Source organism: Diuraphis noxia, unplaced genomic scaffold (genome assembly GCF_037042655.1).
Source record: "Diuraphis noxia isolate RWA-SAM2 unplaced genomic scaffold, SU_Dnox_SAM2 contig0007, whole genome shotgun sequence".
Classification (NCBI taxonomy): Eukaryota; Metazoa; Arthropoda; class Insecta; order Hemiptera; family Aphididae; genus Diuraphis; species Diuraphis noxia.
In genome coordinates, this window is record NW_028301717.1 from 1449691 (window position 1) to 1469965 (window position 20275).

Consider the following 20275-nt stretch of genomic DNA (forward strand, 5'->3'; position numbering starts at 1 on the left):
CGATTTAAGATATACAGGTTGCCCATCGACCTATACCGAAATGATTGAAGTATGAAGATGAGATTGACTCACAGCTGTGGAAAACGACGCTAGCGCTCCCTACTATCACAATTTAAATCTCGAACGACTCGAACTAATTATCAGTTTATCACACTAAATATTTAATAATTTGAATTTATGGTATATGCAATATGCCATATTATGGCCATATTGGTAGGGTAATAGGTATGGAATATTGGAATTATAGATAATATAGATTCTATTCCACGATCTAAGATACATACATATAAATATACTTTAAGTACTTACTACTACTACTTGGTCGCAATCGCAAACAAAACTTTGTTATTTTGATAAATCAAGCAAATAAAAAACAGTGCCGAACTAAAAAAAATTGTCATAATTAGTTAAATCATGATTAAGAAGGTAATAAGTAGCTAGGACATAAATGTAAAAAGTGTATAAATTAATTAGTTCATAAATAAATATATTGGTTGTTTTATATAGCTTGATAATTATAATAAAATAAAAAAATCTATATAGCTTACATTATAATTTATTATTTATTATTACTGTTATACTTGTACTGCTTGAAAGTAGACTTCAATAAAATCTTAAATGTTTGGGAAATAATATAAAATTGTAAAATTAAATTAGTAAAAAGAATAATTCTTTTGTAATTATTATTTATTACACGAAACTGAAAATAGAAAATTTAAAATTCAGCAGGCAATGTGGCAACCGGCAGCGATACGGTAGTTAACTTTTCTTTCACATGGAGCGCTTACTGTAATTTCCAGAACCACAAAGAACTCAATTTGGTTCTCACCTTATATGCCGATGGGCAACCTGTATATCTTAAATCGTGATCTCGATGATTATTATCATATTTTTACAATTACAGTGTGACCCGCTACTCTACAGTGTGACCCGCTACTCTACAGTGTTACCGGGCGCCCGGTGCTCTATTATCCATCCGGGCGTCCAGTACTCCAGACCAGTGGCGCCGGTGCTCGGTGCTCTAGACACAGCGTTAATTTAAAGATGTATCATAAATGTTTCAGTATTCCATATTGAAAAATGGATTGTCAATCAACAGATATATTTGAAATTTATAAGTTGTTTTCATCATTGACAGAAAATGGTATTACGGAAATGGATAATTGTTTTCAGGTTAGTTACTTAAATTATTCACATTTATTAAATCTGTATAGAGATATAAGATCAAAAGTAATTAATCCTTTTTGTTATTAAATATCTACCTAAGTAAAATTTTTACGTTTATTATAGATACAATCATCTAAACTAGATACTATTTATAATGAGTTATTACAATCAGCACAGAATGTGCCTGAAAAAAATATATCCAAAAGACAATCAAGTAAGTTGTAGACTTTATTCCATGTAATTAATGAGCTACTCCTGCAATATGTGTTTACACAAATTTGACTGTTGAGTATTTTTAAGTTTCTGATAATTGACTAGTGAAATTTTTATTTAAAAGTAAAGTTTAAATTGATTATTTATATTGTTTAGAAACAAAAATTGATCAGGTTGGAGATCTCTTTGCGGCTGAACCAAGTTTTCAACAACCAGCTGTTCCACCTGTTCGCAGAACTACAAGACAAGCCTCAATTGTATGTAAAACTAATCGCAATAATAAATGCCAGAAAAACGTAACCGGGAAAATAAATTTATTAACACTCAATACACAAATTACGTTTTACATGTTATACTAATTTGTTTATTATACCAGTAAATGTTTAATTAAAAAAAAAATTAAATCACATTTCATCTTTATATTATGTCTTATATTAGATAGGATTATAGGAATACATCAACACTTAATTTTCCCTAGTAAATTATACACGTACAATTTTTAACACTCATACAGATAAGCAATGTTTTTTCGCACTTATCCATAGGTACCTATTAGATAAAGTAAAATTATTATTTATTTAATATTTAATGCATGTTTGAATGTAATTTATTACCATCGTAACTTTATTTTTATGAACTATATTGGGCTTTAATGAGAAAATCTTGTGTGAAAATAATAGTTACTTATTATTTGAATAATTAGAGTCAATCAAAAAATAATTAATAATTTATGTAGGTACAATTATGTTTTTATTTGATTTTATTGCAATAAATTTATAGTCTTTTCTGTGAACGTTTTTCCATTTACCGCAATAACACACACAGTGTTATATAACCTATCATAAGTTTCCGTGCCATTCATCGTGTCTAACTTGGAATGCTGCAATAATTTTTATGCTGATAAAATCAAAAATTAAATTCAATAAATGTTTTAAAAAAAATATTAATATTGCATATTAAATAAAATATCAATATGTTCATTGATTATTTATGCATATTTTTTAAATTTCTTGAAGAATACATTGAGAAGATTTAAGATTTTTAGTTAATATTAACATCATGTTTTAGATGTTTTAATAAAATATAAATTGGATCTTTAATTATAACTTTTAAATCGTATTATTCCAGTTAACTTAGAAATATAATATCATGGTAATTTAACAAACCCATAATTGTTTTATATTTTGACTATGGCACTGAAATTTATGACTATTTTAGCACTTTTTTTTTAAAATTATATTTATTTACCTGTTGTAGTAGAAACAAACTGTATCAATAATATTTTTATCAAAGAGTACAATCATTCTGCAATTTTCTTTTCATTTTGGTTATAAGTACTGTTTAAAGTTCATTTAAGTCAACTAATGTTTTACTTGTCTGTATTATCTTGAAATATATATGATAAATTTACTTAGATATATTATTGTTTTCTATGAAGTATATATGTTATATCATATTTAATAAATTATCAATATATATTTGAACTTTTATAGATTGCATCAGATAAAATAAAAGGCATTAGAGAATCATCAACTATCAGCAGTTTTGGATCTTCTACAAGTAATAACTGATTTATATATATATTGTTGTGTATTTAAAAAAATAAATTAGTATTCCTCTTTATATAAATTTTATCTTGACTAACTCTTGGTAAATAAATAAATTAAGCTATAAATTAATTGTATTTAAATGTCATGTTTTTAATTGTTATATGTTTGTTTACCTATCCCCAATATCATTGATTATAAATACTATATTGCTTACTGTGGTAAAAATAAAATTTGTACCACAGTTAGTGATCCATAGAGTTTATAATCAATGCTAATATGTATATTTATAATAATTACTTTTAAATAAGTTATAGATAATTTTGGATTAAAAAATTTCTTTTTTAATTATTATCTTGGTTTTATTTTAGGAGCCAGCCGAGCAAGAGCTTTATCTACTTTTATGGATATAGCCTCTATTGCTTGTCCAACAGCGAATTCAACTTTTGTAATTGATAAAAAAGTTAAGAGAAATTTTGAAGAACCTGTATCTCCTGGAATGTTTTCTCCAGATATTGGAACCCATATAAAGGAAACTAATGCCAATAAAACTTATGATTTAACTAAAAGATTGTCAGCAAAAAATCCAACAAAAAAATTGGAGATAATTGTTGATTTACCAGAAGAATCTTCAATTAATACTGAACAATCCAATTCTAAACAACCTGAAACATTAGTAAAAATTAATTCTAAGAAAAAAAAGTATAACATTTTTTTTAATATTCAAGATAACTAGTAATTATTTTTCTTAATTTTATGTATTTATATAATTTGCAGTCTTGAATCTCAAATTAAGAATAAACGGCGTGAAAAATTAGAAGATATTGATGTTAATATAGAAGAAAAATCACTTATGACCAGAACAATGAAAAGAAAACTTCAAGAAGAAAATAATATTGATGCAAAAAAAACTAATGTATTATATGTGCCATTAGAAAAACAAATATCAACGCCAGTAAAATTATTAGAAGATCTTCAAACACAAACTCCTCATCAAATCAGAGAAAACGAAGCTGAAAAAATTAAAGAAAGATATCTTAAATCCAAAGCAGACCAGAGGTATTTCAGTATTATTAATTTTTATTAATAGTCTGTCTGTCTTGATACTTATTGCTTAAAAATATTGTTTATTTATTATTAATACTGTTTATAACATCTTTCAACATCTAAATGTTCTCTTGCACAGATTTTATTTGTGTTTTAAATTCTTTTTTTAAATATTTTTTTTTCTATCATATCATGCTTATGCTGTTAACTATTTCTGATAGATAGCATAATGAATATTAATTATACATTTGTACTAAAGAAAGGCCACTATTGATTTCTCGAGTTTTCATACAATTCACAAGCAAGATAATCTTCAATCATTACACAATTATTTTAATTTTGATGAATATACAGGTTGAATTTTTTATCATGAACAACTCATTGTTTCAAAAAGTATCAATGTTTTTGAAAATATTTTTTTAAAGCAGAATATTTTCTAAGTATTTTGATACGTAAAAATCGAATTTTGGAAGAGTAGTTTATGAATTATAAGTATTTAAAGTTTAGATTGGTAGTGTGGAGTGGTTCGAGGTTACCCCGCAAAGTTTTTCCACTACTCTACTTCTCTAAACTTTAAATACTTATAACTCATAGAATACTCGTCCAAAATTCGATTTTTATGTATCAAAATACTTAGAAAAATATTCTGCTTTGGAATATGAAATTAAAACTCTAGGTTGCCGTTCAAAAAAGTAAAAATCTTAAAAATTATAAGGACAAAAAATATTTAAAAACATATTTTTTTAAATAAAAACGTTGTTTTTTAACAACATGAAACTTTAAAAAAAAAATATTTTCAAAAACATTGAAACTTTTTGAAATAATAAGTGGTTCATGATAAAAAAATCACTCTGTATAGGGATTTTACAATTTTTTTTTTTGTTTTTTATTATTCATGTTTATCATCCCCTTTTAATGCAGTAAAAATAATTCAACATTTAATGGTGCTTTCTAGTAGAAAATTATATTTATTTGATATTTGAGTGTCAAAAGCATAATATTTATCGTATTATAAAAAATAAACAAAAAATAAAAAAAAAAATGTGGATAGACTAGTTTCGACAAAATAGATGTTTTTTTTTTTTTTATGTACCTAGTTCAAAATTAATAACTGTTGAGACTTCAAATTTTCACCAAACATTTATATTAGCATTAATTACACACAATACAATTTTCATGTACAAATGTATGATAAAATGTTTTATTTTTAGTGAAATATACAAGATACCTTGTAAGTTCTTTCTTCATATCTCAATTATTAATTATCTTTTATTAGTACTTGGTCTCAATTTTTTATCACGAGTGATCATTTTATATATCAAATATTTGTCAAACTTGTGAAGAATGTAGGTACATAATGTTATAAATAGATTAGGAACTTATGTATAGTTAATATCTTGACATTTTGAACATAAAAAATTGTTATTTTTAATACTTAAGGTTTGAAAATTTAATACAATATTTCTTATAAGTTTTAATTACCAGAAATTAAAAATGTCCGATAAAATTTATTTTCTTAAATATTTTAGTTATTTTATAACTAATAATCAATTAATCTTAATAGAACGTCATGTCTCTCATCTGTTGTCTCCTTCTTACCAACGCATATGTTGAAATTGGAGTTCAGCAGCTCCAATTTGGTGTTTTTCACTTAATTTTTTTTTGACCTATAATCAAAGTTTAATGTAAAATCATAATTTGTGTTCTTGATTATTTTTCATGATGTTTTAATTTTTAAGTGAGTAGTGTTTATAAGATATTAATATTTTAAAATGCTCATGTTTCACTTAAGAATTAAAAAAATATGGTAAAAAAACCAACAAGAGAACAGAGATAATGTTCTTACATTTAAGTTTGATAATATGTCAAATCTCTCTAAGTTAACTGTACCAAATTTGAACTGCTGAAGATACATTTTAGTATATTATATATTTTAGTAAGACGGAGATAACATAGACAAGTACGACAACACAGTATCCTCTTAATCGTTAAAAATTGAAACATTCCATTATAACTAATTTCATCCACAATTTTTAATAATTTGTTATTTTGCAATAAATCTATTGATTGCTTTTCCATGTTAAAAATAAGGTGGTATTATTATAATTTCCTCCATTTGTTTGTAGAAGATGGTATGTATTTAGTTTGAAGCTTATTATTATATTCTAATGAATATTCAACTACTTATTATTTGTATTTAATTGTCCATAGAAAATTTGATGATCAACATTTAAGGGCTGCTAAACAGAGAGAAGAACAAATAAAACGTGCTGAAGAAAGAATTAAAAAAGCTGCTGAAGAGAAGAAGAAAAAAGAAGAAAAACAAAAAGAAAAAGAAACAATGATGAAAGAAGAAGCATTAAAGAAACAAAAGCTAGCTGAACTTAGATTAGCTGAGATTAATGCTAAGCGTAAACTAGCCGAAGAAGCAAAACTTTTAAAAATAGTAATAAATTATTTTATGATTAATTTTTACTGTGTATTTGTAATTTTATTAAAAAAATATTCTAACTTAATGTAATTATTGTAGCAAAAACTTGAGATGAATCGCATTATAAAAGAGAATGAATTAAAAAAGAAAAATGAAACTAAGTAAGAAAGCATATACATATATATTTTTAAATTGAAAATAATTGTACTTAGTTTATCTATAAATGCTAAATAAGCACACAATTTGTTTATTTACGTATTAAATTATTTACAGACCAGAAAAAAGTAAATCGGCACTTTATCCTAAAGCATTACCTTCAAATATATCTACTTCATCAGCAACATTACCAAAGTCAAAAGTAAGATGGTTTCTTTTCTAAAATTGAATAAATCAAATGTATACATGCGTTTTTAATTCCTCAAATTGAGAATAAAAAAATGTATGTTAAATCTCCTAACCTTACCTAATCTCTTCATACATTGTTACGTATTACTCATAATATTTAATTTTATAGATTAGTTAATCATATTAGGTATATTGTTCATATATTATTGCATAATAAATATTTTATGTATTTAGTGTTTTTTTTTTTTACTATTATTCAATTTGTTACAAAATAGAATGATTAAAAAATGTATGGAATAATCATACGATAAAATGATAGATTAGACAGACTGTGGAGGTACTAGAACATGATAAAATTAAGCTAGTTAGGCTTGGGGATCACAACATCAATGTCTTTTAAGTCTTTTAATTGGGTTACTTGGGACAGATGATAGATTGGAAATTAAGGAATTTTTATGGTGATCTAAGAGACCTTTTGATAAAAAGTTTGTAGTAAGTTTTGACTAGCTCAGAGACATACAATAATTTAAGATCAGTATGAAGATTGTGATTTGAGACATAAAATGGTGCTTTCAAAATTATATGTTGAGCTTTAGATTGGAATCTTTGTATGCAGTTGATGTTTAATATTTAAGCAGTGCCTCATGGTTGTATTCCATTTGTCCAAATTTTTCTTTTTTTCTTTTAATCATTTCAACTTGAAAAAAATTAGTGTTTTGTTGAGTTGATACACGCATGGTATTGTTGAGTTATTCTAATTAATTCTAGGTATGTTTATTCATACCTAAATTTTAATTATTGAGTCTTGTAATTTATTAAATTGTTTATTAAAGATTGATAACAAAAATGATTATGGTTTGAATGACGTATCCGCTCGTGATTCTTCTGAAGATGAATCTGGACCCAAAAAACCTGTTCCAAACTGGGCAAAACGTATGTATATCTATCATCAACTAAGTATAACTAATATAGCTGAATAAACTAATTATTATAAAAATATGAATTAAAAAATCTTTAGGAGAAAATAGAAAAGCTGTACTTGAACTTCAATATTATGTTGATTCTAAAGAAAGGGACTTATTCTTTGACTGTCCAAAAAGTATGAGTCTTAAAGAAATGTTCAAAGGCTGGAATATCCGTGATAAACAACGTACATCGAGTGCTGTTTGGAATACACCTCCTCGTTATAGTGAATATAGCAAATATTAATTCACTTGTATTAATTGAGTAAGATGATATTTTTGCAAGATATTTTTTTATATTAATTGTATTGTTTTTGTAATTATTACTTTTATTAAAATGTATTATAGTTAACACTTATTGGTATTTTTTATAATGTATACAATATTAATATAGATCAAATTTAAATACTTTAATTGTCTAACTATACTCAATTTTTTAATACATTATTTTTAATAATATTTAATGTTAAGTATAAATTCATTTTTAATAGTTCTTAGAAGTTTCTAATACATATATTTATGCTTAGAGAACTATCAAAATCTGAATAGAGGATATTTTTAATAATATTATTCTCTTGTGGTAGCCGTTTAAATTTTTAAAATAAAATTTTTTTTAAGTTATAATAAAACTAAAAAAAATTGAATAATAAATCATAAATATATTATACATATAGCAACTTACAGGGGCGTATTTATAATTTTTTTTTAGGGGGGGGGGGCTGTGGTATTTTCTCCAACTGAAATTCCCAATTCAGCCTATATGAGTTAGAAAATTTACATCTGATAGGACATAATAAGCAGACTTCATAAACAATTCCTGGATTTCGGCTGAAGCCCCCTCAGCTCCCCCCCCCATAAATTCGCCCCTGGGAACTTACTCACCCATGTTGGCACTAATGACCGTGGTAGTCAATCAATCATTTTTAAAATAATATAAGTCTTATTATAATGGTGCCTGTAACACTATTCATGTTGGTACCTATAATGCCATTTATTTTTTGACAAAACTTATTAAATTATTAATCAATTCTGATATCTAGATTAAAGGGAATATGTAATTAAATATGTATTAGCGGGAAAATGATCAAACATTATTACAGCCAGTGGCGGCTCGTGGGTGCTGGTGATGGGGGTGCGACTTTAAATATAATACATTAATGCCCTGCCCCCTAGTCATAGATATAACAAATTGTCAAATTAAGTATAATGAAAATAATAAAATGAAACATTTATTATAACATTATTTGACATGTTGAAATAGGTAATTAAAATAAAAAAATAATAAATTGTTCACTTACAAGTTATAAGATGTATGCAATGACGACAATCTTAGCCGCTTCCTACTAGTCGCAGCCTCGCAGGCCGCAGAAGAAAATAGAAATGAAAATAATATTATAATTATATCACGGACGACGCTACCAGTCGTCAAAAACGCGTATATAAGACCGCAGTTCAAATGTACACGCATGTATACATGTATATATTATTTTATTATTAAAGTGTCATAAATAATAAAAATGTTTCAAGATAATAATTGACAATAACAATAGCGATTAGCAACCGATAACAACGAGCGTATACGGTTAATTTTAAAAATAAACACTAATATTTTTCTTTATGGACGACGCTGCCGGTCGTCCAGACCCCGCAATAAGTTCGCAGCTAAAACGTACCCGCACGCACACGACTGCGGTGCCATCGGTTATAATGTACGTATTCAGAATTACGTCTGGACGACGCTGCCGGTCGTCTATACACTGCTCGTGTGTGCATGCGTACCAGCGTACCCATATGCTCCTGGTATCTAAGGGAAACAAATTTAATGTTCGCATACGACAAAATATACTAGAAATTTAAGTTAGGTCTTAATAAAAATTATTTTTTTTAAATTATAGAATTAAAAAAATTAATAAATTTTCTTCTTTTAATTAATTTTAGTAGGGGGTGCGATCGTCCCGTCGTCCAAGCCACGAGCCGCCACTGATTACAGCACTACCTATATCGATGTATGATGGTTTCAGTTCATGTGCAAATTGACAATGGTGTACCTTGCTTTATTTAATTCAACCAATATTTAAAACCGCTCTCCAGTCTCCAGATTGGGCTGCGACACGATTGAGCATAAAACACCTTTTTCGCAACACGATTGAGCATAAATTGTCGGCGTATCAAAGGAAATTGGAATACAAAAGAAAACCAACACGATTGAGCATAAAAAACTCTGCAACGTTGCCATTTTCAATTTTGAACTGTATTATAGGTACAAAAATATTTATTTAAATAAGTTCGTTGGGAATAATTTTAAGTGGCCGTGGGAAAATTGATTCTTCAGCTTTTCTCTTGAAATTTTCTCTCAAAACTTGTGTTTCTATTTTTTCAATAGAATTTTGATCGTGTTTATGTTGTCTAGCAGTTTCAATCACTTTACGTTAACTAAACCTGAGAACATTATTGCTGAACATTTACTATTCGTAGTTTCGTACACCTCCGTCTTAAAAGATTAATCTTTTTTGCGCTATCCAGTTAATTTATATGTGTATAAATTCACTAAGGCCAATTCTTTGCCTCTCTCTGATAAAATAATTGTTATATCACTTATATCCATATTAAAAAAATTGAAACTATAAAAGCACTTATACGAAACGCACTATAACTGTCTACACACGACTATAGTATGTGATCGAACATCAAACACTGATATTATTTCTTTAATAATTTTGGAATTGTATCTTAATTATCTTATATTTGGCATTTGCCCCCGATGCTAAATGTCTAAAACATCGTTTTGCTCCGGAACTAATTTATTAATCGATAACATTGTCGATAAAGTCGAGGAGCTCGGCTCACGGATCACGGTTCGCGTCATATATCATAATAATTGGTGTAATAACGTAATAACCATAGACCTTATAAGGTCTATATAAGGTCTATGGTAATAACAAGTGATAATAATTTTAAAATGTTGGCAAAGTGAATATGGCAACATCGCATAAAATATTCTATGCTCAATCGTGCTTTACCGCCAGATTGGGTACCTATATAACTCTGTGTATTTTGAAATTGGGTTTAAGCTATCAACACTCCATAATTTCCCTTACACCTTTTATTTAATTTGGAATAATTTTTGAAAATTTCAGTTTTCAGTTTCAATATCAGGATAATATCTTATCCAACATTATAATATGAAGAATCGTCATTATTGAATTTTTTGTTGTTTCACTATGGTATTTACTATAATAATTTAGTAATTTCAGTTCAGTGCTACCGAATTGCGATTGAAAATATATCGAAGCAGGGCCAAGTCAACTGTTATCTCAGATAGTGTTGTAAATGTTGTAATAGCCTTGAGCCCTTGAATAGGAATATAATATTATCATTAAAAGCGATTTATCCGTCACATGGTAATTCGTTTGAACGTTTTAATTTATATTTTTTAAATCAAACTTACAATTTTTTTTATCTTTTCCGTATGATTTTAATTTTAATCAAACGTATTTTAATATTTGGGAACAGTTGACAACACTATATATTTTAAAATGCCAACATCTTGTTGTGTACGTGGTTGCAAGAGTAAAGGCAATGGTAAAATCAAATATTTCAGGTAAGTGACATATTATCTTAGATTTTGTTTGCTTCTAATGCTTGTATTCGATACAATCATATCAATACTCTATTATCATTTATCAGTAGTTATTAAATTGAAGTAAGTTGTCTACCTGCAATAGCTTCTAACATTCTTTCTAATTGGTTATTGGTTCAAATTGAACAGCAATAATGCCACAAATCGTTGGTGGTTTCTGTCGGCGGATAGTTAGAATAATTTACTTACAATTATTACGAATTAAGTTCTTTATGTCTATTATGTCATAGTCATAGATGCAAATATTGTGAGATTCGAAAGGTCAGGTCTATCTATAAGGGACCTTAAAAATCTTCAAATTTATTTTTGGGGGCTATATTTTTTGTGGGAGGAGGGGGTCTAAGCCACTGCTTTTTTCGCAAGTGACTATAATAATAATAATAATTCAATTTTTACAGATAGTAAAGACAGTTATGTAGATGTATTGTTTTTTTAAATTTGAACTGGTTAATAAAATATGCTATGACGCTACTGCTGCAACTTGTAAAAATCTATAATTTTTTGTGTTTTGATAGATTTCCTAGGGACGTAAACCGTAGATCACAATGGATACAAGCACTTGGTAGAGAAAACTTTGTTCCCACAAATAATACCTTGATTTGTGAAGCACATTTTACTATTAATGATTATCAAAAAAGACCTGATCTTATTAAGTTAACACATACTGCTGTTCCAAGTATTTTTAACTCTCAGGAAAATGAAAAACATAATGCTTCTCTGAAAAAAGTTATGGATTTGGGATTAAAATCCTCTCGAATGCCTGCAAGAAAACGTCATGGTAATTTATCAGACCATACTTATGTGCTGAAACTTCCTGAAGAGTCGATTATATCTGAAGATATAGGTTTCCAAAAATCAATCAATCCATCAGATTGTGTAGTCCACACATTAAATGCCAGCGAATCTTGTGTGTTAGATATACCCCAATCAAGTATTCACACATTAAGAAATAATGAAAGTAATTTTTATCTACCTATATTTTATCATCATATGATTTTTTTTTTCATTGCGTTAATTTTTGTATATATTTTTAGATCCTGGCTTTAAAATATCAGAGAGTTTCAAAATCACTTTTCAACCCCCAAAGAAGAATTGGGAAACTATTGCAATGACACAACAAAAAACTATACATGATTTAAGAAAAAAAATAAAAGTACTTCATCAAAAAATTAGACGCTATTCCTCAACAATCGAAACTTTAAAGGTTAGTGTTTTGTAAATCTTTATACAAGGGCTTTTGCAGGGATATGGTTAAATCAAAAATCTCAGATAAAACAATACGTACAAACTATTTTTTTTCTTTTTACAAGTGATAAAATAATTAACATTAAATGGAAATATAAGAAACTAATAAACCTTTATGAAAATCTTAAAAAAAAAATTATGTTGTTTCAGGAACAAATGGATAAAATGATTCGTTACTAAAATCAAATACCTTCAATAATATAAAAACATCAGTAAGAATATTTTAAGAATTTAAATTGCAAAGTAATATTTATTAAATTAATTGTACTATCAAAAATCATACCTATTGTATGCCACTTCTAGAATGTACACCCAATACATTTGCTGGTATTAAATTGTGCTTTACCAAAGATAAAAAATGTTTATTTGAAAACTTAAAGATGGAATTGATTGAAGGTAGCACATAACAATTATGATCATTTGATAGGTAAAGTTAAAAGCAACTATTCAATTTATTACAATTATTTCATATTTAATTAATTATGTATTACCAACAGGCAGTAACTTGTGTCTAATTTGTCACTTCAATGAGTAATGTCAATAAACCAAGAACTCCATATCTGTACAGGACAATATATCAATTCTACATGTTTACAGTAACGTTTTCTGTATTAGATGAATGAAAGGTACTCAGGAAAAAAATTTGAATTTAATATATTGGCTATTATGTACATTATGTTTAGAAAGTATAGATAATTGTTATTGGTTACAGTTTTGTAATACATACAGATAATTGAAAATTGATTATTGACTTATTGTTCTATGTAATCTGTTTTATGTGTCATGGTGATCTCCAAAAAATGAAGGTTCAGTTGTAAGACCTTCTGCGCACACTTATATATAATACAAACACAATAATTTATTACTAATAACTAATTAAGTATATTGTTCGAGTATGTTAATTGTTAATGCTACCATATTTTATAGAATTATTATATTAATGATTATTTTTAATGTTATACCTATCAATCAGTTCCATACATATTAATTTATTTTATATTAAGTTTGTTTTGTTTATTCAACAATATTATTTATAAATTACTTTAATTTTTATTGAAATATAGACTGGATAATAATTGTATATAACATATGTATAATCTATGTAAAAGAGTAGTTATTTTTTTACCGAAAAATTATCTTATTATAAATTTAGTTATCATAAGCATAAAACTTGTTACCAATTACCATTAGAATAAAATAAATAAATTTATTATATTATCATAATAAGTGACTTTTTTTTTATTCTGCTTCTTGGCTTTTTAAGAAATGTATTGTGTAATTATTAAGTATTCACAAATAAGTAAGTATAGGAGTGGTACACAATATTGTTTTGAAGCATGGTTATGTAATTTTTAATTTTTTTGATATTAAACGTGAAACAACCATTATTATTTGTTTGTTAAGCATCAGCTTGTATTAGACTTTTACATGTGTAAAAGTTTTTGGAAACAACAATTAATTTTGAAGTTAAGGACAAGGTACAAGGTATTTGCTCGCACGTCGCACACATGAACCTACTTTTTGAACTAAACATATAGTGGATATGTTCACCTATAGAGTAAAGGTACCTACCTATTTGTGTAGTTTTTTGTTCCAATATTTTATGTTACTTATTTAAACATTAAAGGCTAAAAAAATCTATAAAATAAAAATTGTGATAAGTATGATGAATGATAACTGACAGTCGAAAATACATAACTGCCATAATATGTTTACCAAAGTCGATACACATTACACGCGATGTTGTAGTTCATTGTGCATCAAAGTGAATTATTAATCATAAACATAATATTATTTTAATCACGTTCATCTATGATGATCTTAGTTTGTTCTTCTATCTATTCGTTTATTTGTTTCATGAGGTACAATAATTGGTGGATGTGACGTGTATCACATGCCTCGTATTAATAAGTACAGTAAATGAATGACTACATTTTAATTTATTAAACCTCTAACCGAAAGAGATATGAACCTTCTATCTTCTATATTTCATACCTAACGAATGTATTATAATTTATAGGTAAACGGTAATCTCCGATGGAATATTATCGACAAAAATAATTTTAATTATCAAACAAATAATTACTCATAAAGACTGCAGGTTAGTTTTTACTATTTTTAGATATAAAGGGAACCTTGCTTTACAATGCTTGTTCGAACACGAAACGGCTTCGCGCCGTCGTGCAACTTTTACGACCTGCCGCGTTGACGGCGCCGATGAGCCCGAGCATCTCCCCGCCCCTCCCATCATCGTTTGTGTCGCCGGCTGCAAGCACCGTCGCGTCCTGTTGGTGTCCGACGATTTGACTTTTTTCGCCGTCTGCGACCTCTCTCTGCCGTGTGGTTGTCGTACTCGACACACCGCGTTTTCGCTACGCTTGATCGTTTACCGTGACCGTGTGTCGGTCGCCTTTGATATAACACGTTGTTTTCGTGTGTCAACCGACAAGTTATATGCCGTGTATCGATAGCATTATAATTTATAATAGTTTGTGGTAATTGCATCGATCGTCGGTCGGTTTTGTTGTATTTTTTCGTGTGCGGGTTGACTCACCGACGTCCGACACCACCCGTCACACGTTGTCGCAAGTGCTCGCATTGTCGCGTGCATATGTATTAAGTCGCGGAGGTCTTGTGTGGCTGGTAACATATATATATATCGGGAGGTCAACGAACTCACCATCGCCGAGCTTCTAAAATATAATTTGGCGATTTCGGGAGATCGCGCAAACCATCCACATCAATATATATCCGTCATCGTCGTGGGATCCCGCCATCATTGTGACCAGCGGTATCGTTGCTATTATTATTATTGTATTTTTTTTTTTGTATTTGTATTAGATTTTGCATATTGTGCACTTATTGTGCCTTTTATCTTATATTATTGGTATATGGTTGTATTTATTCCAGGGCGCGCTCCCCTTTTTTATATATTGGTTTTATGTATAATTCATTGTATTTTTCGCGACAATGGTTGTATTGTATTAGTCATTAATTAATAAGTTTGTATTCATTTGGGTAACCTTACGTCCTATACACCGCAAGTCGGTATAGCCAACCGCCGAACTCGTAGAAGCTATATCGGCGATCAACAATGCTTATATTTTTGTGTGTAAACGCGTATTGTAGGTTAAAAAAAGTGATTCAATCTTTAAATTCGAGAATATAGTTTCTGGTATAACGTATAAGTACCTAGTAAATTAGACTACTGTAGTCAGTAGTTTGAAGTCAAAAATTGAAAATTTCCTTTAATTTCACTAAATAATCTCGGAAAAACAGGAATATATTTTATGCAACACCAATTGTTGACAAAATCGATATTGCTATTGCAGGTTATATCTTACAGACTATAAGACTATCATGGCTAATATAAGATAAATTAGTATTTTTTGCCTTTGGTAACTGGTTTCTCGGCCACACGATGAAAAAGCATGCATTAAATCGTCGTATTTCTTTATATTGCTTCATATAAAGAAATTATATCTAAAAACAAAATACTGTCTTAAAACACGATTCTGCAATCCGCACACCATAACCCGAAAAAGGCATTATATTGTCATATTTTTTACTACCTGTCGTTATAAGTATTAAAATACTTAAATTATTACCTGTCGGTCGTTATATCCTCTCACTCATCACCACCAACCCTGAAAATGCTCATAATAAGTATTTGGTTCTCGGTATAACCCGCTTCGCCGCGCAATTATTTCCCTTATTGCCTGCGAGTTCATAGTGGTACGTTGGTATAGGCACCATAAACATGGTTAAATAATACAGACTATCATTTACCCATCTATATTTAGAAAACGGTAATACTTCTGGAAAAGCCACGTCGAGCTCCGCCGTGGTGGTGATTGTGTTTTACGTGTGGCCAGCGCTGCTTCAGTTGACGACCGCCGGTGCCGCGAACATCCTTGCGGTGTAGACGGTCGCTGGCAAAAGCCACTGGAACGTGATGCGAGCCGTGCTGCATGCTTTGACTGACCGCGGCCACACCGTGACCGTGTTCACTCCGTTTTTGGACGGCAGTCGGAACGGTTACACCGAGTTGGACGTATCGGATCCAACGGAGTCAAAACTCGACCTGGACGCCACGCTTCTGATTGAAAACTTTGGCTCCACGTAAAAGTTGATGACGAACATGGTGAAAATCACGCGGGCAGATTGTGACATGGTTTACGAACACCAACAGATGGTGGGCATCCAGAAGTGTTCCCATTAATTTTGTTGAGAGTATACTATATTATCATCAAATATAAATATTTAATACAGTAAAAATATTTTTCTTATGGTTTATAGAATTAAAGCCAGTAAAGAGTGTGTCAATAATATGGAAAAAATGTTTAACCAAATTTTTTATTCATTCCTATAATATTATGTATATTTCGTCAATCTTTATAAATATTGTATAATAATGGTATAATATCGATTATGATTGATAGCATACGCAGTATACCCATAATATTGAAAAAAATTCTTGAGAGTATACGGCGTATATGTAGCATACCCTATGGGAACACCCCTGTGGGCATCTATCTTGAACGGGACGGCGGCGCAGGTGTTCGATTTGGTCGTCACCGAACCATTGGTGTCAGAGTGCGTGGCTTACGTGGCCACCGTACTCAACGTGCCCATGGTTAACGTAGTTCCACCGCCGATCATCACGTACCTGGAACGTTCGATGACCGGCCACGTACCGAATCCGGCGGCCCCAGGGCACGTGCTGTTAAGCCGCGGCACTCCAGAAACGTTTGCCGAGCGTTTCGCGAATGTGGTGCTAACGGTGTACTTACTGTTCGGCGCTGATGTGGTATGCTGAATGGCAGCTCCGGCGGACCGATCCACGACCGTACGACATCATATAGAACATCGGTCAGACCGTCGATGATTTTCTCTAATACGCATTTTATAATATTATAATAATATTTCTCTAACATCACCGAACCAGCTCGATCGCTAACTCCGGGCGTCGTTCAAATCGGTGGCATACATCTGACTCCGCCCAAACCGATACCAAAGATAATATTAAGTGGACGTCGTGATGGGGTACATATTGTATGGATAAACAAAAAAAGGGGTTATTATTATTTTCAAAATCAGCTGTAGAAAAGAGAAAACTATAATTATTTTTTTGTTCAATTTTTACCGCGTTTCATAAAAAAATTAGCGTTTACAAAACTTTATTCCTCTAGTATAGGGGTAATTCATAAGATATCTATATGTAATATGCATAAAACATACATCTTACAAAATGTATACATTATTATTAATAAAGCGATAAGAATATTCGCACTGTGCTTTTCGAGATATCTGCATATTCTACGCAACAGTACCTGCGTTATGATCTTTTCGAAGTTTTTTTTTTAAATAATAGATTTACTTGTTGACAGGATATTTTGGAATTTATTAAAGACGCACCTCATGGGGTGATTTACTTCACATTCGGGTCGGTGGTTTCGATGTCGTCGTTACCAAAAAATGTTCAGAACGCGTTTCGAAATGCGCTCGCTCAAGTTTCACAAAAGGTGTTGTGGAAATACGGAGGCGAAATGGCAGATAAACCGAAGAACGCAACGACGCGAAAATAGTTTCCGCAACGCGATTTACTTGGTGTGTGAAAACTTATTTGAATCACGACTAAAATATAATATGTAGTTCATACCAGACTATAATATTATGATTATACCTATATAATAATTGTCTAATGTTCACGTAAATTATATAATCTGACATTATTATGTATAGTGCATCCCAATGTGAAACTGTTTATCACTCACGGAGGCATATCCGGAGTGTAGGAAGCTGTGGGCGGGGGGGGGGGGTGCCTGTTATAGAATCCCTTTTTACTACGACCAACCAAGAAATATTGAAAATCTGGTCGACGCCGGGATGGCTATATCTATGGATTTGTTATCTGTTACCGAATAAGAAAGTTTTTAAATTTCGTTTTGGAAATTGCCAACAACGACAGGTAAGACATTCTATGCCATTAAATAAAATATTTTAATACTATTCCCTCAACTCACAGGTACCAGAAAAACGCAAAAATCGCTTCTGAACGGTTCAAGGACCGGCTCATGTCTCCAGCGGAGTCAGTGGTTCATTGGGTAGAGTATACGTTCTTCGCCATAACGGAGCACTAAATTTGAAATCCCATGCTCTGAATTCGACGTGGTATCAATATTTTTCGGTTGATATAATAAGCACGTTTTTATTCATCACATTTGTCGTTTTGTTTATAATTTATTGTGGTATAAAAATGATTTATAAACATATTTTTAGTATTGCCATGAACAAAAACTGTAAGTCTCTAACAGAAAAATATGAATAGAATTCAATTAAAGGTACACGAATAATCAATATTATACGTATTGCGCGTATTATATTTTATGAGAACATTATGCGTATATAATAACATTGGTATATCTAATTGATTTCTAATGCTATTCATTGCACACAATAGAAATACTTATATATATATATATATTTACATAACTTGATAAACTAGATAATACAAAGCCCTGATTTAGGCTAGAATACTAGATATACATATATCAGCGCATTCGAATTGTGTCTATAAATTATATTTTGTCCGAGTTGCGTCCGTAGTTTTGTCACGACCCATCCGAGTTGCGTCCGTGGTTTTCTCGCGACATGTATAAATTGCGTCCACAGGTTTTTCAGCCGCGCACTGTCAATAATGTTTGGTAATAATCTCGTAGATAATCTCGATTATGGATATCTTATCTGTAAATACCACCTTTCAATTTGTTAGTTCATGTTACTACGTTAGCATTAGTCACACTTCTACATTCCATATCAAATTATCATAGTTTTATTTTATTTCTTTATCTTTAAAACGGAAAATCTAGAAATAGTTAAAATGTTCAGTGAAAAAAATTAATTATTATATTGCATTAAAGGATACAAATTCGCTTTCTAAAAATTTTTAAACGATAATGTTCAGAGTAAGTCGTGTTCAAAACGTTTATGCAAGTGTTATTTTAAAATGAACGAAAATAATGAAATAATTTTTAGTGCTTTAAATCATGAGCACGACAAGGAACTTTTTAAATCGTCAACAACTCGGTAACAAATTGAAGCGTAAAGCTTACGATGACCCATATATATTTAATAGCCTTGTATAGTGCTTTCGCCCTTGTTTGTCCTATCCTGATTAGAAGACTATACTCGGTTGTGGGCCCTTATCAATGGAAGAAAACAAGTCTTACTGTTATCGCTATTTGAACATTGAACATTATATTAGGGGCCACATATGCGTACACATAATTTTATCTAATAATACTATAATCATATATTAATCATTTAATTTAAAATTAAATACTAAAATGTTATACATTTTCCTTAAATTATATAATTTAAAAGTTAAAATTTTATAAATTATAATACCTAATACAAATAAATAAGTACTATTAAAGATTAAACAACAGAATTAATTAAACGATATTTTTTAATTACCCCTTAATTTAATGTTAACATATTACTATATGTATTATTGTACCATGTACTTAAAGTAAATTGTGTTAGCTGCAGTCTTTAACCTATATTGATAAATTATAAAGGTATATATTATTATTAATTTTTATCTAATAATTATAGGTACACATTACATATAATTAGTATACTATGTTTAATATACAAGTTAGAAGTTGATTGT

At 29.5% G+C, this 20275-nt stretch overlaps 2 protein-coding genes and 1 pseudogene across 6 annotated transcripts; all 3 read left to right on the forward strand.

Annotated features, from left to right (window-relative positions):
* Window positions 1–994: 994 nt before the first annotated feature.
* Window positions 995–8126, forward strand: LOC107166938 (uncharacterized). The gene is made up of 11 exons (XM_089230325.1): window positions 995–1173; window positions 1291–1381; window positions 1537–1637; window positions 2874–2940; window positions 3299–3629; window positions 3705–3986; window positions 6186–6420; window positions 6505–6566; window positions 6679–6763; window positions 7584–7683; window positions 7769–8126. Exons 1-11 carry the CDS (start codon window positions 1081–1083, stop codon window positions 7957–7959), a joined length of 1638 nt encoding a protein of 545 aa, XP_089086451.1. The 5' UTR covers window positions 995–1080; the 3' UTR covers window positions 7960–8126.
* Window positions 8127–10008: 1882 nt separating this feature from the next.
* LOC149054377 (THAP domain-containing protein 2-like) lies at window positions 10009–13824 on the forward strand. 5 transcript variants are annotated; one of them, XM_089230343.1, is made up of 6 exons: window positions 10009–11313; window positions 11868–12310; window positions 12387–12556; window positions 12748–12840; window positions 12901–13024; window positions 13095–13824. In XM_089230343.1, the coding sequence occupies exons 1-4, from the start codon at window positions 11249–11251 to the stop codon at window positions 12775–12777; spliced, it is 708 nt and encodes a 235-aa protein (XP_089086469.1). In that variant the 5' UTR covers window positions 10009–11248; the 3' UTR covers window positions 12778–12840; window positions 12901–13024; window positions 13095–13824. The 5 variants fall into 5 exon arrangements, with proteins under 5 accessions (XP_089086469.1, XP_089086467.1, XP_089086466.1 ...); XM_089230341.1 differs by having other exon boundaries at window positions 10009–11113; window positions 11226–11313; window positions 12748–13024; XM_089230340.1 differs by having other exon boundaries at window positions 10010–11313; window positions 12748–13024; window positions 13095–13223; window positions 13404–13824.
* Window positions 13825–16387: 2563 nt separating this feature from the next.
* LOC107171604 (UDP-glucosyltransferase 2-like) lies at window positions 16388–20172 on the forward strand (annotated as a pseudogene).
* The last annotated feature ends 103 nt before the right edge of the window (window positions 20173–20275 follow it).

Excerpts from the sequence above, each read along its gene's own strand:
- LOC107166938 (XM_089230325.1), top strand. The coding sequence starts at position 1,081 with ATGGATTGTCAATCAACAGATATATTTGAAATTTATAAGTTGTTTTCA. Across the intron at positions 3,630-3,704 it reads ATTAATTCTAAGAAAAAAAA|TCTTGAATCTCAAATTAAGA; the intron begins GTATAACATTTT and ends TATAATTTGCAG. Across the intron at positions 3,987-6,185 it reads AAATCCAAAGCAGACCAGAG|AAAATTTGATGATCAACATT; the intron begins GTATTTCAGTAT and ends AATTGTCCATAG.
- LOC149054377 (XM_089230343.1), top strand. The coding sequence starts at position 11,249 with ATGCCAACATCTTGTTGTGTACGTGGTTGCAAGAGTAAAGGCAATGGT. Across the intron at positions 12,311-12,386 it reads CACATTAAGAAATAATGAAA|ATCCTGGCTTTAAAATATCA; the intron begins GTAATTTTTATC and ends ATATATTTTTAG. Across the intron at positions 12,557-12,747 it reads CAACAATCGAAACTTTAAAG|GAACAAATGGATAAAATGAT; the intron begins GTTAGTGTTTTG and ends ATGTTGTTTCAG.